The sequence below is a fragment of the Epinephelus fuscoguttatus genome, linkage group LG3, assembly GCF_011397635.1.
Source record: "Epinephelus fuscoguttatus linkage group LG3, E.fuscoguttatus.final_Chr_v1".
Classification (NCBI taxonomy): domain Eukaryota; kingdom Metazoa; phylum Chordata; class Actinopteri; order Perciformes; family Serranidae; genus Epinephelus; species Epinephelus fuscoguttatus.
This window is the reverse complement of record NC_064754.1, coordinates 5,821,785-5,837,289: the sequence shown is the minus strand read 5'-3', so window position 1 is coordinate 5,837,289 and position 15,505 is coordinate 5,821,785. Positions and strand designations below refer to the sequence as shown.

Here is a 15,505-nt window from a genome sequence, read left to right as displayed (position 1 = left end):
AAACAGTAGGAGACTGTCACAGGATTACAAACAAGCTAGGCTGTGTAGTGTCGCTGCATATACTCATATCTTCTTAGTTTGCTTGCGCCATAGCCTAGTAAGACCAAACTCTTCAAAATGTTTTAATCAGACCACTGTTTACTTTGCACCCTGTACAGGACAGATCGATGGTGTCATCCAAACAACTCTACTTTTGAAATTTAGCCTGGGGTTCGATTGTGTATCAACATGACCTTTAACCCCCTGGACAAACTAAAGTAATCAAAAACCTTTGACCCTCCCCTGTGGCCTAACTTTTTGAGAATGTAGGGCACACAGATTTTGGAAAGTAAAAGTGCTGATCATTTACTGTGTTCAGGTTCGATCACGGGTACAAACAACATGCATTGCATTGAATATATGTATGTATATATATTACTAGTGATGAGTGAGTACATTTTAATCTGTGTCTGTTCCACCAACTAAATGATATGTATCTGTATACTCAGTATGGGTGGAGATTAAACTGGAAGTTGGTGGGAGCTATCTGGATGTTGTTGTGTTAAGTCTAAAATTTATTGGTCATGTTCTGATGGTAACCCCAGATTTACACAAAGTCCTGCAAGATTTCATGTTTCATATTTCAAGTGATCATTTTAAGCCAAACCACGATCTTTACCGAGCCCTAACCAAGTGTTTTTTGTGTCTAAACCTAAGCAGACCTTGACCACAGCATGTCACACCATAAGGACACAGTCACACATGACCATAATGAATACAGGCAAATATTCACCTCCCATTCACTTCCGTTCAGTGCCAGCACTGGAGTGATTAAAACAGTCACTTTCGTTGGCAAAGCAAATTCAAATCTCTTTGCATTGTGTGGAGTTCAACTTGGTGAACTTTGACCAGTGAAGTCAAAGCCTCAACCAAGAGCAACGGAGTATATGTGGAGGAGACACTGATTGTTTTGTGCCTACAATATTGTGTGATGTTGGCCATGAAAATGCAAACTGCCCCACATGAGAGATGCTTCCTGGCCGGCAGTGAGTTGGAAGACAAGCATGGAATGCAAGAACATGGGAAATGTACCAATAATATCACATTTTGCCAAATCTATTTGCGAGGTAGCTTTCTGTGTGCGTCAAACCAGCAAAAATATTGCATCGGCAGGAGATGGTCAGGTGATGTGACTGTGTGACTGTACGCTTAACCCCCAAGACAATAATATTATGATACGACGAGCTTCTCAAAACCAGGGTTGCTAGCTAGCCATGACCAAACTGTTATTGTTTGATCAGAAGTTGCTATATTTATCATAAATTTAAAATCTATTTACAGGACAACTTGAGGACTGAGCTTCACATATCTATGATCACAAGGGTATAGACTCATTTATATTTCCTTCAAGTACAAAAACAGACAGGTCCGTTTTAAACTTTGTAAATGCCATTGCCCTCGTACTTCCATGCGCCCCTTATGAATGCATAGATAAAGCCAATAGATGGCACTAGAGGGCAGAGTCACACACAAAAAAACGAGGTAATGGTTGAGAAGGTCGGAAAACAAACGAGTATTTTGGGACATTTTCACCTTTAGTGGATAGGACAGCTTTTAGAGTGAAAGGGGGTCAGAGAGAGGTAATGACAAGCAGCAAAGGGCCACAGGTTGGAATTGATGGAGAATTCTTTTCACTATTTTTACTGTATATTATGATATATTATTGTATATTACTGATTCATTCCATTACGCCATTTGTTAAATTTCTTCTTAGTCTCCTACGGTGGCATCTTGGTTGAATTATGATACACTGGCTCTATGATCTCTGGTGGTACTGCTCTGTTTCGTGCGTATCCGCAAGCTTTAGAAAATGTGCACAAATATGGATGAAATTCGTCTCCAAGTACAAATATTGACACATTTTACTTGAATGATGCTCATGCCCGTAAAATACAGGCTACAGTACATTGTCCATACTGGAACACTTACATCGTCCAAGTATTGAGCTCAACCCTGAATTTTATCCTACAAAATAAAAGTAATCTGCAAATTCTCCTTCAGGAACTGTAAGAAAACCCATCAAAATGTTCATAGAGTGACATGGTATGAAAAAGTTAAAATATCACAGGGAACCCTTGAGTCTAAATTCCCAAAATTGCTCTGGTTCATGGTTATTCGTGCTGTTTGACCCTGGTGTTTCTCCTGTACAGGCAGTGATCTGGTTGAATCAGAGAAGTCTGGAATCAAAATTGTGGAGTCTCCGTATGTTGTATCCTTCAGAGACATGCCAAAGTACTTCAAGCCGGGCCTGCCGTTCGACTTCACAGTAAGGACCATCCTTTGTGTTTACGTTCTGTCTATTAAAACTGTTTTTTGTCCAGTAATGCTAAACACCACAAGCTGGATCTTTAGACCCTTTTACAGAGCCTGTTAAGGTGGGAATGTTGCACCATTATTCCGCCTTGTTGTTCTGTATAAAAGGTACGATCATGGAATGGGGGGACAGAGTTGTCTCACCTTTAAGCAGGCTAAGGAGGTAGGAACAGCACCAAATCTACGTCTGTGTAAAAGTGTGAGCCAGCAGGACTGGACGGATGTGACATTTCGATGACTTGTTATGTGTACAACTCGTTACCCGCAGATTTAAAAAGCAGCTGACAGCAGTTAGCAGCTAACTCAAAGAAAAACAGCAACTGAAAGTGTAGGTAAATTGGAGAGACAGTGAGGTCCTGGAGCTCTTTACCTTCTGAGCAGAGGACAAGATAATCTGCTGTATAACAGGACTAAAAAATCATTGTTCTTGTTCTTGTTATGCCATTGTTATTGTTTAGAAAGCACTGCCTAACATGCTTATCTGAATTCCGGCATTGTTGCTGCTGTGCAAAAAAGCAAAAGTGCAGTAATGTAATTCTTTGTCGCAGCAGTACTGCAGGATCTTGTCTTGTCTTCATGTTTACTTCAGTTCAATGACTGTGAATAAAAACAGCAAAGTATATAAACTCACAGAGTGAAATTTTTCCCAACCTGTCCAGATCCAGGTGAGCCACCATGACGGTTCCCCGGCCCGTAACGTCTTGGTCAAAGTGACGCTGCTGGACAAGCCCCTGGTCGTCTTCATGGGCACTGCCAGAGTCACCATCAACATGCCCGGTGCTCAACGGTCACAAACCATCACTGTTAGTCACTGCCGTTTTTTATTGTTGGTTTTGATTTTGGTCAGCTGTGTATGATATATTTAAAAATGTTCCCTCAAATTCTGTCCTTAGAAAAAACACATAGCATTCACAAATATATTTTTATATGCTTCTTGTAACAACACATGGAATCCTTATGATGTTTATATTGAGTCAAATATCCTAACCCATGATGTGATGATATTCATGGCTGCACTATCACACCAAATAAAAACAATCTAGTTTTTATGTGCGTCACTTTAGAGACATTTTCCCAAATTTATCCTTGAAAACTTTTGGATTGAATTTAATATTCCAGTATGACTTATTGAACAGTGCTTTGCTGTAGAGCTAAAAGGATTTGTAGATTCAGTTCAGTTAGTTTATCTCCTGAAAGTTAGTTAGAATCAACTCTTTTTGATTAAACTGTTAGTGACTTTTTTCAAGCATGAATTGCCCAAAATTTGCAGGTTCCAGTGTCTCAAGATGATTTCTGCTGTTTTTCTTTGCTGCATGTGTCAGTAAATCCACTTGAATGAACTACTTGAAGACATCATGCTGAGCTCCCAAGAATTTTGATTGGCATTTTTCACTATTTTATAATATTTTTACTACAAATTAATTGGCGGATTAATCAATGATGAAGATAATCTTAAATTGTAGCCCAAGTTTGCTGCATGACGTGCATTTGTGGGTCTTTTGTATGTAGGTTAGATCTAAAAGAATATAATGAATGTGAAGGTGGTTTTAACATCTTCAGAGGACATTATTTTGTCATTGGTTACTATGGACACCCCTGTCTTAAGCCAGATACATAAATAATGGCTATTTTGTGATTTGGAGCCTTAAAAAAATCCTTCTAACTGAGATTTATTTTCTTGATTTTTTTGTCTACCTTTGGGATTTTAAAGACAAAAACCGTAATGTGTTTTTTATTTTGTCGTTTTCCCAGGCTGAAACCGTGCAGACTGACCTGAGACTAGAGCAGCAGGCCAAACAACAGACTGTTGTTCATCCGTACGTTGCCTTTAACCAGCGCCGCCAAAACTACCTGTACATCTCCACAGGGACCAACACGGTGTCTTTAGGAGACAGACTGTCCCTGAAACTCAGCATCAATGTTGAAGACGCGACGCACAGATCATTCATTACACACATCACCCACCTGGTGAGACAAGAGCACTGCGGTACTTTTCCAAATACTTGGAAGTCAGAAAGTGGAAAATAGAAGAAGCAACGATATCAAATAAAACACAGACATAAACAAGAATCATGTATTAGTCATGGCTTTCTCCACAAAACTCTCTCAGGTGCTGAATAAAGGTAAAATCATTTCTGCTGAGCGTGTGGATGTGACGGGTCAGCTGGTCACCAGCATCGGACTGACGGTCACCCCGGAGATGATGCCGTCATTCCGTTTTGTGGCGTTCTACAGTATTCCCTGGGCAGGGCGCGAGGAGGTGGTGTCAGACTCTATCTGGGTGGATGTGGCAGATTCCTGTGTTGGAGGGGTGAGTGATCAGCTCAGTCTCAGAGGTCACTAGAGTTGTTAACAGAGTTTGTTGCATAGCTGAAAAAAATCAGCATCTGTCAACATGCAAAAAGCAAATAATGTGACACACCGACTTTGATTCTGTCTACAATGCAAGGTTTAAAACATAACGGCCCAGTCACCAGAAACAAATGTGTCATATCAGTGTTTGAAAAGTGAATAGGAGCTGACTTTGTCAAAGGGAGGTGGAGGGGATGGTGCAGACCCCTGTTTGAGACCAACAAACAACAAAACTGGTTGTTTCTTAGTGAGTCATCGCTGTGTTTCCATCAGCTTTTTATGCACCAACTGTGGGTGTTTTGTCACAGCTCGGGTCTGTTTTTCCACCGGGGATTTTTAAGCCAAATCATGATCTTTTCCTAACCAAAACCAAGTAATTTTTGTGCCCAAACCTAACCACATATTAACTTTAGTGTTGTTGAAACGTAGAATTTCAACGTGTCCTCTACATAATAACGTGCAAATGTAATGTATCCTCGGTTTGCCATCATTTTTTTCTGGCAAATGGTTTGAGCTTTAAGGATAAAGCTGGCAATGTTTTTTGTTTTTTCTTAGGTTCAACAAATCCCACAAAAAAGTAAAAAACAACGATGATTTGATTGTTAACAACAATCCGTCCTCTGTGCCATTGCGCACGACAGTTGCTAAACCATTAACAACACATCAGTGAGCCTCAATGTGGCACGAACACACACACACACACACACACACTGTAGTTTATATTAAGCACTAAATACGGATTAATCCACAGTAAAGCCACAACGATTAATTGTTTAGTTGCCAAGTATGTAATTAATCACCTACTAATTTGATAAACAATTAATGGGTTTGACTTGTTTTTTTTTTTTTAAAAAAAAAAAAAGCTTTTTAAATGTGAATACTTTCTGGTTTCTGTACTCATCTATGACAGTACAACTAAATAACAAGACATTCAAGGATCTCATCTTAGGCTTTAGGGAACACTGATCAACATTTTTCACTATTTTCTGACATTTAGCAGACCAAACAACAAATAGATTAACCGATGAAATAATCGACAATGGACTTAACAAAAATAATGGTTAGTTGCAGTTCTCATCCACCACTGAAAATAACCCCAACATAAAGCATATAATATAGAATGATGCCAGTTTAGTGTTGGTATCTGCTCTGTTCCTCAGCCTTTTGTCCATCTTTGTGTCAACGCATTTTATTTCATGCTGTCTTACAGCTGACAGTTGGGCCGGTGGATGGCAAACATCGAGACTACACACCTGGGAAGAGCTTTAGTTTCGAGGTCAAGGGTGATCCGGGGGCAAAGGTCAGCCTGGTGGCTGTGGACAACGCTGTGTTTCTGCTGAACAGGGACAGACTTACACAGAGGAAGGTATGTGTGTCTAAACACAGAAAATACCCCAGATGGAAACATTTAGATTTATTAAATTTATTTTACAAATGAAACATAATTCTTTTCACAGGTTATCACATAATAATTACAAAATTATTATATTTGGCAAGCATCATCAGTGTTTTTGCTGTACAGAAACTTAAAAACCTCATATTCCCTCCTCAGGTTTGGAGCACTGTGGAGCACGGAGACATCGGCTGCACACGAGGGGGAGGCAGAGATGCCACGACAGTGTTTTCAGACGCAGGACTGCTCTTCGCCTCCAGCACTGGGATCAAAACCCAAACCAGACAAGGTACCTACGAGCATGGAGTAGCTGCCTGCTCAGCTCATGTGGGGAAGTATAGCTACACTATTTTGAAAAAGACCAAAAAAGAAAAAGAGATTCTCAAATGTAAGATTTTGACATGACTTTGCATGTTGCAGCTTGTAGCTTCTCACCTTAAGGTGTTTAGCAAAACACAGACTAGTTCAAAAGAGTACTTCAAGTGCTGTGATTTGAACAAATCACCTTGTTCTCCTCATTTTGTTTTGGTCTTTAAATAATTTCTATCGCTTAATTTTATTATTAGCTATAAAAAAAATACAGGCAGGTAATGAACAGGTTAATGGGTGAACCATACTTCCAAGTGCCAAGACTTCCTCTTCTGTGTGCCAATCATTGTTTACAGTCAAAATAGCAACTTGAGACGCTCAACACACAGAGTTATGACACTCTATAAACAGATCTGCATATGAATGGAGATGAATTTTAAAATAAGCTTAAAAGAAAGCTAATAACAAACAAATTGTTTGACGATAGCCGATTGGATTCTGCTTATTTTGCTCTTGACATGGACTGTTTACCCGCATGCAACCAAAGCCCACTCAAACGTGATAAGTTGATACTTCTCGCACTACAAATGCAAACCACACACTTGCAGTGCCAAAATCTTGTTCTGTTGCCTACAGCAGTGGTTTTCAAACTGTTTTCTCCGAGGCACACCAAAGGGCAAGTCAAAATTTCAAGGCACACCTGCATGTGTGTCTGTGCAGAGTAGCTTGTACAACGTGTCCTATCACTCCTATTACAACATGAAAATATAAATTGGAAAAAGTCAGACAGGTTGCTTTTGTGATACAACATGCGTTGTTGTAATCTGCTCCGTACAATAAAGCAATCCATTGTTCCACTCACGGCTTTGTCCTTATAAATGTTATCATCTCTTACTCTTGATGTGTCACACGTAAAATTCCCACATGCAAACGGAGACAAACAGGTTCCCTGTGAAGGTTTCTTTTTTTTTTATAATGAATTAAATTAAATTAAATATTTTTTTTTTAGCTAGAGTTGCCTATTTATTAGGGAATGGATGTGCACAACATACTGATAACTTTTTGTATAGGCCCAGATGAATATTGTCATAGTTATGTGTAGTTATTACAAAACCCCACACCATTAGAGAACCACAGGCCTACAGATTCTACATTCATGTGCAGATATCTGTTCACAGAGATTATTGCAGACTGATATTTGTGACCTTTTTTTCCATAAATAAGAAAATCAGCATAAATGTTGAAAAAAAAAAACACTCCTGAAGGAAGTATGTTTTTCATTTCTCATCTATCGTTGGTTAGGTGTCAAGACAAAAGAATTTTTATATATGTAAATGTGTAATTTGTTCATTATTTTATTTATTTATTTGTTTGTGTGTCATGCCAAATCATTTTGCCCATCCCACGTGGGATTACAAGAAACCATTTTGCAAACATTCTCAGGTCTTGCATGTACTAAGCATGTGGGAAAAGAAAAGAAAATGAACATAAAAGAAAAACAAAACAAAACAAATATCCAAAATGAGCTATTCACATGAGAAAATGCTAAATATCTACAGATTATCTTGATAAAAAGCTTTTTCCCTCTCCTTTCAGGCCTTAAGTCTTTGTGCATCCTCCATATTTATGAAATTGTTATCTGTGTTTATCTTACTAACCAAACCACTGTGCAGATCACAGTGAAAAGGACAGTCTTCTTCTTCTAGTTTACCATACTGCCCAGTTTCACAGTACAAGGTAAAATACCAGATCTCAGCAAAGCACACAGAGATCTTCATGCTTTAGACAAATTATACTGTATATGCAGTTTTTTAAATATCAATAAAGAAAACAATACCCCAAACTGAAATATAGAATTAGTAGCTGCTGTGAAAAGTAGCTGTGTCTGGTGTTTGAGTCCAACTTTCCCTTCGTAGCAGCTGAAGGCCATGTTTGCACTGTGTGTTTGCTCAAAGTGAAGAAACACTGGAGCTGCTGTAGGTGCAATACTGTGACAAGTAGCAACTCATATTGAAGGCTGATATAATGCAAATACTTTGGGATTGATGGCTTGTTTGGGATAGTAGTTACCCTGTGTCTGTATGCATACAAAAAGGGATGAGACAGTGAAACGTTTTAAACTATTATGGAATTATAAAACTCTCCTAAAACCCCAAATACTTACTTACTCCACATATACAGGCAACGTAATATTGATCCATCCTGTTGTAAATAAGTTATTACCGAAACTGCATCGTATCATTACGTCCTTGATTTCTCTCCAAATTGCAACACTGATTTTTTGTTTTAGTAACTGGTCAGATTAATTTATAAAACATTACATGACAGAGAAACGCAGGTACACAAAATGATCACTGATTGTACATCATGGTTTAAATATGTTTCCCTCCTCTCCTTTCATCAGCCCTGCAGTGTCCAGGCAGTGTCAGAAGGAGGCGTTCTGCTGAGCTGTTGCAGCGTAAAGCCCAGCTGGGTGAGTAATAGAGAAAACATACTGCATTGTTAGACCTCTCAGGGGGGGAAAAAACACAACAAGCTAACATGGTAAAATTATGAAGTTGTAATTACAAATGTGTTTGCAAAAAGTTGCCTCATTTCACACAACAGATAAAAAGTCACATTAGGTCCGGGTATATAATGGTAGCTATACTTTGTGTAATGGCAGAAATGTGTCCACCGGTAGAGATTTGACAAATTAGGGGGGTTGGTGGCATCTAGCAGTGAGCGTCGCAGATTGCAACCTGGCCCCAGAGAGTGTGCCAGGCTTTGAAACCAGTTTTTATAGTGGCTAAACTGTGGGATTTGAACTTCGGGTGATGCTGTTGAGCCCAAAAGACTTTTCCCCATAGACTTACATTGTGAAAGAGATTTGGTTTTTGGTTTTTTAGCGTCACAACCCCCAATAACCCATTTCACTATCAGGATTTGATCCATTCAGTCTGATAACATGTGGAAAGTCTAGAGGAGCTGCAGGATAAAGTCTTTTTATCCCCCGTTAAAGTTAGCACAAGGCTAAAGCCTAAGTAGTCGGACGTGAGTCTTTAGCCCTTTTTAGACAGGAATTGTGCAAATTTGCCGGAAAGCCCAATCAGTCTTCTTTCAGCACTGACAGTATAAAAGCAAAATCGGAGAGTGCAGCAAAATGTTGCCTCCCTACTTTTGTTCATACAGAATGTGCCTTTTTCGGGGCAATGGGGGGCGTGAGCAAGTAACAAAACGTGTAGCTCAGTGTGTGACGTAAACAGTGAAGCCGCGGCTAGTTGGACGGTGATTCTCTCATAAGTCGGCGCGTTCTTCACCGTCCCCGTCATCTGACATGTATTTGTATGGAAGTTACAAATACATGAAAATAATCAAATGTGATGAAGTACAGTGTGATTATTTTAAACAATTTCTTAACTCATTTTTAAGATCAGCAATTTCAGTATGGTGATATGTACCGTTACCATGATATAAAATTACAGAAACAGTGATACAACATTTTGGCCATATCGCCTCCTGCAAAACAACATTACATCACCATTGGAGTCGTGTCTCTGATTACCTGATGACTGCAAGTTCAATATTCACTCTCCTTTGGTCTCCACCAACTCCTGAGGAAAATATCTGGCTCTTTAGCTGCTGAATTTTCCACTCTCTTCACAAGCTAATCATTACCTGTCATAATTCTCTGTGGATTATACACTACCAGCGACACAGTTCCCATTACCTACTGTCACTTCATTAATTGCTGAAATGAAAGATTTTGATGTTACTGGTACTGATGACTCTGGTTCTTCTCTCTTCTGCCTCCAGAGAGTCATTACAAGGAGCAGCTGCAGCGTCGCTGCTGTAAGGACGGCCTCAGGGAGATTCCCATGCCGTACTCCTGCACGCGACGCTCCCTCTACATCACAGAGGGCTGGGAGTGCATCCGGGCCTTCCGCTACTGCTGTGCCACCTACAGGAACCAAGAGTTTAACACTGAGATCCCCACCACCCCACCACCCTTCACCACAGTTGCCCCCACCACTTCCGCTCCAATGATACTCCCCTCCCATCCTGGTTTAGTGGATATGGCTAGACAAGGAAAATTGCATCTATCCCGGGAAAAATTTAGTAATTATTGCCTCAACCTTATCTTTTACTTTCTGTATGATTATTAGTAAGCAGGATATTGAACACATGTTGCTTTGACATTTAGTGATCTAAAGTTTATCACGCTTGTAGTGTTGGGTGAATGCGTTAGCATGCTAACATTAGCTAATAATCACTACACACAAAGTGCAGCTGAGGCTGATGGGAATGTCATGACTTTTGCAGATATTTTGCCATAAACCAAAGAACCTGACAGTTTAAACATTTAATCTAATGATAATGTAAAGTAATGTAAAGTGAGGGGATTATCATTTCAGACATGAACATCTGAACTAAATATCATGGCAATCAGTCCAGTAGTACTTCAAAGGTCAACCTGCTGATAACTGATATTGCCACCTCTAGAGCTTCTAGCATGGCTACAGTTCTGAATCATTCTGTCAACCTCACTTGTTGAAGGTACTCTGTAGAGTTTTGACCTCTAATAGTGCTATGAAGCTGATTTATTTTGAATACATGAGGGAGTGCATGCATGTGCAGGTGACACTATTCACACTCCTACCACTGGTTTCACGATGTTCTGCTGAGCTACAGGTGGCAGTAATCAGGGGCGTAGCACCAAATTCTGGACTCCATGCATAAGCAGTCTCCTTTGGCCCCCTGCTCTTCCTCTCTTGATCTATAGTCCTTTTTACTAAAAGCCTCAAAATCCCTTCTTCACGCCGCCTTTGCATTTTAACACAGAACAAACAACAGCAGCATGCCGGCATCATGGAAGCAAAAAAGGCAAAATGGGAGTGACGTGTAACACAGCCACGTTGGCCTCCAGTGTGACATACAACATACGCATCTACAGCGCTTTATAAACAATAACAATGGCTAACGTGACAATAACAATTGTTTACCATCACAGTTTTATGGTGGCTCTCGTCCTCTGCTCGAAGGGTAAGGAGCTCCCAGAACTCATTGTTTCGTCTTTGAGTTAGCTGCTACCTGCTATCAGCTACCAGCTACGTTTTAAATCTCCCACAGGGGGTTGCAAACATAACACACCATCAAAACGTCACACCTGTGCTGCCCATGATCCTGTCCTGTTGTTTGTACCTCTTTAACAGACATTTTAACGGTGCTGCTACTACCTCTGATGCCAGCTTAAAGGCGAGACAACTCCATTCCTTCATTCCACAATTGTGCCTTTTATACAGAACAGTGAGGTGGCATAATGACATGAAATTCCCTCCTTGAAGAGGCAGTATAAAGGGGGTTCATGTCTCTCTCACGCACCTTTTGATTTTCCTTCCTTGGATAAAGACATGACAGTGAACGTTGGCCCTCCAGCAGCATAAGCAGTTACGCACTTGGCTCTCACTGCGTTTAGAGACAAATCCTAGTGCACGGGTGTTGTTGTGTGCGAGTGTGAATGTATTAACTGCTTCAAGATTCATACATTAAACAAACACAATGAGAACTCAAGATCTGCTAATCATATATTAATGTGTTTACATAGACTGGGGAGAACGTGGATTCCCTGGACCACCTGGGCCACCTGGGTGGCCTGGAATGCCTGGAATGCCTGGACCACCTGGAATGCCTGGACCACCTGGACCAGGCATTTTCTATACAACTGCAAACAAAGCAGAGCCAGAAGAAGATAGGCCACTTTTAGGGGCTGAAGATGGAATGTGGGAGGAGGAAGAGGAGTATCTGGATGAAAGTGATGTGTACCTGAGGTTCAAGTTCTTTGAGTCCTGGCTGTGGACGGATGTTAACCTGCCGAGTGAGACAGACAAAGATGGGTGAGTGAACGATTAGTGTAGCAGTTACATCAGAGGCAGGATATTCTCATTTATTTAACATCATCTGATGATGATTTATATTATAGTGTTTTACTAAGCTGAGGGAGACAGAAATCTGGAAAACCAGCAGATTTTGACAATACAGCCTCATCTTGCCCTTTGTTTCCTGATCGGTAGGTGGCTGTAGTGACTCAAATTCGGCCAGCACAAACCCCCCAGCACCAAGTGGCACAGCCAGGTGGTGACCGGTGAAAGTGCCAGGTCTAACCTATGTAATGGCAGCAACAGAAAGTTTGATAACCTGGGCAGGGAGTTGGGACTTCAAACTAATAAAAACTAGACTTGATATAAGTTGTGAAACTTTAGATATTTAGGATAAAGGTTCTTGAAATGGGATCTTCTTTTAATTCAGCTCAGTCACTGGTGCACTTAATAGGTAACCCTGATAACATTCTATAACATGCTGTTGTCTTTTTCTCAGTTATAGGATCAGTTCTCTTCCAGTAATGAAACGAGTTGAATTGAAGTTTAGCAATTTTACTTAACTGCATTCAGTGTAGTCTGTTTATAACTCCGATATTCTTATGACTTTGTTGAATTGTCATTTTAGTGTAGTTTCACGATCCATTGGCTTTGCTAAAAATAAAACTAATTTTAAATGTATGGGTGTCAGTGAGAAGATCTGAATTGAAGTTCAGCAGTTTTACCTAACTGCAGTCGGTGTAGTCTGAGAGAATGTGACTCAGTTTGTTTGAGTCTATGATTCATCTCAAGGGGAACAGGGCAGAAAACAAGTCATCCCTAAAAGACGACACAGAGATTAAGTTACGCAATAAGAACAAAATGTATTACCTTTGTACTGTTTTGTAACTGACTAAGACACCTCTAAACAAGTGTTGCAATTGTAAGGATTGTGTGTCTCTTTGACTGACCCATGTGTTTGTGTGTTGTGGAAACTTTCTGTTAGTTCACAAGTTGTGACATATTGATGTTTCTAAAAATGTCCAGGCCCATGAAGGTAACTCTGATATTTATGATAACTGATTACTTGTTGTTGCCTTGTTCCTGTGATAATAATGCAATGCAGTGAACATGGAAACTCACAGTTTACTGCATTGCATTATTATCACTGAAACTTAACTTTAAAGGACAGTTCATCCCAAAATCAAAAAGACACATTTTTCCTCTGACCTGTAGTGCTATTTATCAATCTTGATATAATCTTGAATTTAGGTGTGAGTTGCAGAGTGTTGGATATATCAGCTGTAGAGATATCTGCCTTCTCTCCAATATAATGGAACTAGATGGCACTCACACCTGTACTAGTGCACAGAAGGAAGCATGCATCTGCTGTTAGTTTAAACCCATGAGCTAGCTAACACTACAGCTCAGTCGTACATCACAGTCGTTCATACATGAAACTGGTCTGTTGCTAAATAACACTACACCTAACAGGAAAAACGTATTTTTAATTTGGTGTGAACTGTCCCTTTAAACCACTTGCGCGCCAAACATATTGTGCTCACATTGTATATTTTGAAAATATGACCGAATTAATCCCATTTGAAGGCAGCATTAGATGCATCACTCCCCTAAATGTTTTTGAGTTATCTTGTCTGTCCTTTATTATTTAAACACAGCACAGTAGCGCCTCCCTGTGGCTGTAAATTTAAATGTGAAAATGCTGAAATGGACCAGCAACTAACTGGTTCCCCAAAACAATAAATCGAGCCACTGATGTGACGTAACACGGCTGTCAGATGAAAAAGTAGATCAGCGATGATCCAAAGTGCCTCACTCTGTTTTATCATGCAAGACAAAACACGTTGTACTGTGCTCTCCCTGCATTGCATCATGTTTTGTTTGGTCACTGATAACAGCTAAATAAACAGCTCAAAATCAACAACGCTGACACTGACATCCATGTTCTGTACTAATGCAGATTCCAGTATGTCTACAATATGTCCTCTGCATTGTGAAATGCATGAGTCAACCCAAACTGCAAAGTCGCTGTTATTGTTTTTCACCAAGTTAGCTGCTGAATCTGTAGTATGATGCAACAATGGAAAGTTTTACCTCGAAACATTTTAAATCTCATTTCTTTCTTTGCTCTCATACGGTAAATGAACCTTTACACAACTATGCTTTACAGTTTTTGATACATTTATTTAAAAATGGAGCTGTGGTTTTGGACCTTCTGGTGATAATGCTGATATGAATCTGATCAACAGGTTTGCATCTAAGAATGTGGACAGTCCCTTACCTGACAGCATCACAGAGTGGGGAGTTTTTGCCGTCAGTGCATCACCTGATACAGGTACGAGGAGGAGATTGTAGACACATTGTGGCGCTCAGTTTTTGCATCATTTTATGACACCTGCCACAGAGAACTCTTCTGTTAGTATTACCTACAAATACATATACACATCCGTACATGTGCAGCAGCCCCATCACTAATGTGCCTCTGAACGTCTGTAGGTTTCTGTGTTGCCGAGCCGTACAACATCAGAGCATGGAAGCGTTTCTTCGTGGACCTGAAGCTGCCATACTCGGTGGCGAGGAACGAACAGGTCGAGATTAAAGCCGTAGTCCATAACTACGGCTACGACGACCTGCATGTAAGAAAACTGCCTCAAAAATACACAGCACAGTCACTTCCTTATTGTTCAGCTGGGGAATCTAGTGAATACATTCTCTACAATAGGTGTAACATTTGTTAATAAGCACCTAACATAAAGGGATGCTATACCTTTCAACATTTCACTTAGGCCTACCATGCACTAGAAGACTTTTAAAAGACTACAGTCTAACACCCTCGCACATCTAAAGACAAAGTAAGTGTTTAGTCACACACTGTAAGATCTTGTGAACACTGAAGATCTTGCAGGGCCACTATTTGCAAGACTATAACTGAATTACTTTCAAAATTTTTTCCCATCCTGCTCCCAGTTTAAAATATTACACCAAACTCCCTTTGAGAAATATGACATATTAACAATTCCTTACATGTCCACAGAAACAATACTCCAGAAACACAGGATAAAAGGCATCATATGTCAACAGTATTCTTGTCAATTTGGCATCAGTATAGTCCATAAAGATAAACTGTTTATAAATACAAAGTGACATTTTGGATTTTGTTGCCTCAACTTGCTATCAGCCTCTCTGTTAGTTAGCTGGACTATTTCAGTGGAAGGAGACTGTGGGAATGAGAGGCAAACTGTTA

General features: G+C 40.0%; 1 protein-coding gene across 1 annotated transcript in view; it reads left to right on the top strand.

Annotated features, from left to right (window-relative positions):
* LOC125886327 (complement C3-like) overlaps positions 1–15,505 on the top strand; it is a 42,114-nt gene that overhangs the window by 8,521 nt on the left and 18,088 nt on the right. The window contains exons 13-23 of the mRNA XM_049572441.1: positions 2,190–2,305; positions 3,012–3,155; positions 4,105–4,320; positions 4,463–4,663; positions 5,915–6,070; positions 6,257–6,386; positions 8,811–8,879; positions 10,202–10,504; positions 11,991–12,279; positions 14,511–14,596; positions 14,758–14,897. Of these exons, the coding sequence (XP_049428398.1) occupies positions 2,190–2,305; positions 3,012–3,155; positions 4,105–4,320; positions 4,463–4,663; positions 5,915–6,070; positions 6,257–6,386; positions 8,811–8,879; positions 10,202–10,504; positions 11,991–12,279; positions 14,511–14,596; positions 14,758–14,897 (1,850 nt within the window). The remainder of the gene's footprint in view (positions 1–2,189; positions 2,306–3,011; positions 3,156–4,104; positions 4,321–4,462; positions 4,664–5,914; positions 6,071–6,256; positions 6,387–8,810; positions 8,880–10,201; positions 10,505–11,990; positions 12,280–14,510; positions 14,597–14,757; positions 14,898–15,505) is intronic.